General features: G+C 40.6%; 1 protein-coding gene across 1 annotated transcript; it reads left to right on the top strand.

The window, feature by feature from the left end:
- Nucleotides 1-268: 268 nt before the first annotated feature.
- On the top strand, nucleotides 269-894 carry BDCG_17022 (uncharacterized protein; the record flags this gene model as incomplete). Its single annotated transcript, XM_045426189.1, has 1 exon — nucleotides 269-894. The coding sequence occupies exon 1, from the start codon at nucleotides 472-474 to the stop codon at nucleotides 892-894; it is 423 nt and encodes a 140-aa protein (XP_045281026.1). The 5' UTR covers nucleotides 269-471.
- Nucleotides 895-1,117: the final 223 nt, after the last annotated feature.

Raw genomic sequence — 1,117 nt, 5'->3', positions numbered from 1 at the left:
CTATATAATAATATAAATATTGTCAGCAGGATGTAGAGGAACTGGTTATTTATATCTCAAAATAGAAGACTTTGTCAATGATTATATCAATATAGAGTTAATTCTCAAATTCAATAGAAACCTAGTGTTGCTGTTCTCAATCTCTTGCAGAATCTATTGAATATTGAGATATTAAAACTAGATTTAATATATCTCACTGTGCAGGGATCAAAGGCTCAGTCAGACCTTGGAGTATACTGATTTTATAGTTGTCGTGTCTGCTGATTATGTATTGAGTACAGTTGCTGAGGTATCTTTTTGTACTTTTCTGTCGGGGATGGGCCAGATTGAGAGGGGTGGTACGAGGGCGAGACTTGGTGTTGATGTCCAGATACACTGAAGACAGACCGCGGAGGTTGCACTTCAGAAGTGGCCGTTGGTTATGTGCTTGATATTATCGCCGAGGTATCTTTTTGTATTTTTCTGCCGGGGATGGGCCAGATTAGGAAGGGCGGTACAACGGTGGGACTTGGCGTTGGTGTTTTGGAACATCAAAGATGGACAGGGTTTTCGCGGAGGTCGCTCCTCAGATATCTCCACAACTACAGATCGGGGATCTTCCAAAATCGAGAAGATTGGTGCATATGGCTAGGTCTCTTCACCTTACAATTTGTATGGCACTTTGGCCCGGGGTTGTGGTGTGGTAGGGGAGAACGGGGGATACTCCCACACAGGAGTTTCGAACAACGTCCGGTTCACGTTTGGCTGGATAACTCCACCACCACACAGGGTATGCGGTCGGCGATGGGGTCAGAATGCTCGTATGATCGAGGGCTTTTCGATGGATCTATCGGCGGGTTCTTATTCGAAAAATTGAGCGAGTTCGTGGTGGAGCGGTTGCTGACCTTTTCATGATTATATAGATATATCTTACTCTTATTATAAAAGAGTATCTATTATTAAGTTCTGACTGTCAGAGCAGTAGTGTATTATGAAATAAAAACAGTTTAATAACTCAGATTATTATATCTATTATTCAGTAAGCTTACAGATAATTGTGAAATACTTGAGATTCTTATAATCTGTAATTATCTCAAATTTGAAGATATTTCAGAGTTTAAAGTCTCATTCTTCTAGA

This window comes from Blastomyces dermatitidis (assembly GCF_000003525.1).
Source record: "Blastomyces dermatitidis ER-3 genomic scaffold supercont1.5, whole genome shotgun sequence".
NCBI lineage: Eukaryota > Fungi > Ascomycota > Eurotiomycetes > Onygenales > Ajellomycetaceae > Blastomyces > Blastomyces dermatitidis.
The sequence above is the reverse complement of the archived record's forward strand: the minus strand, read 5'-3'. Positions and strand labels throughout refer to the sequence as shown.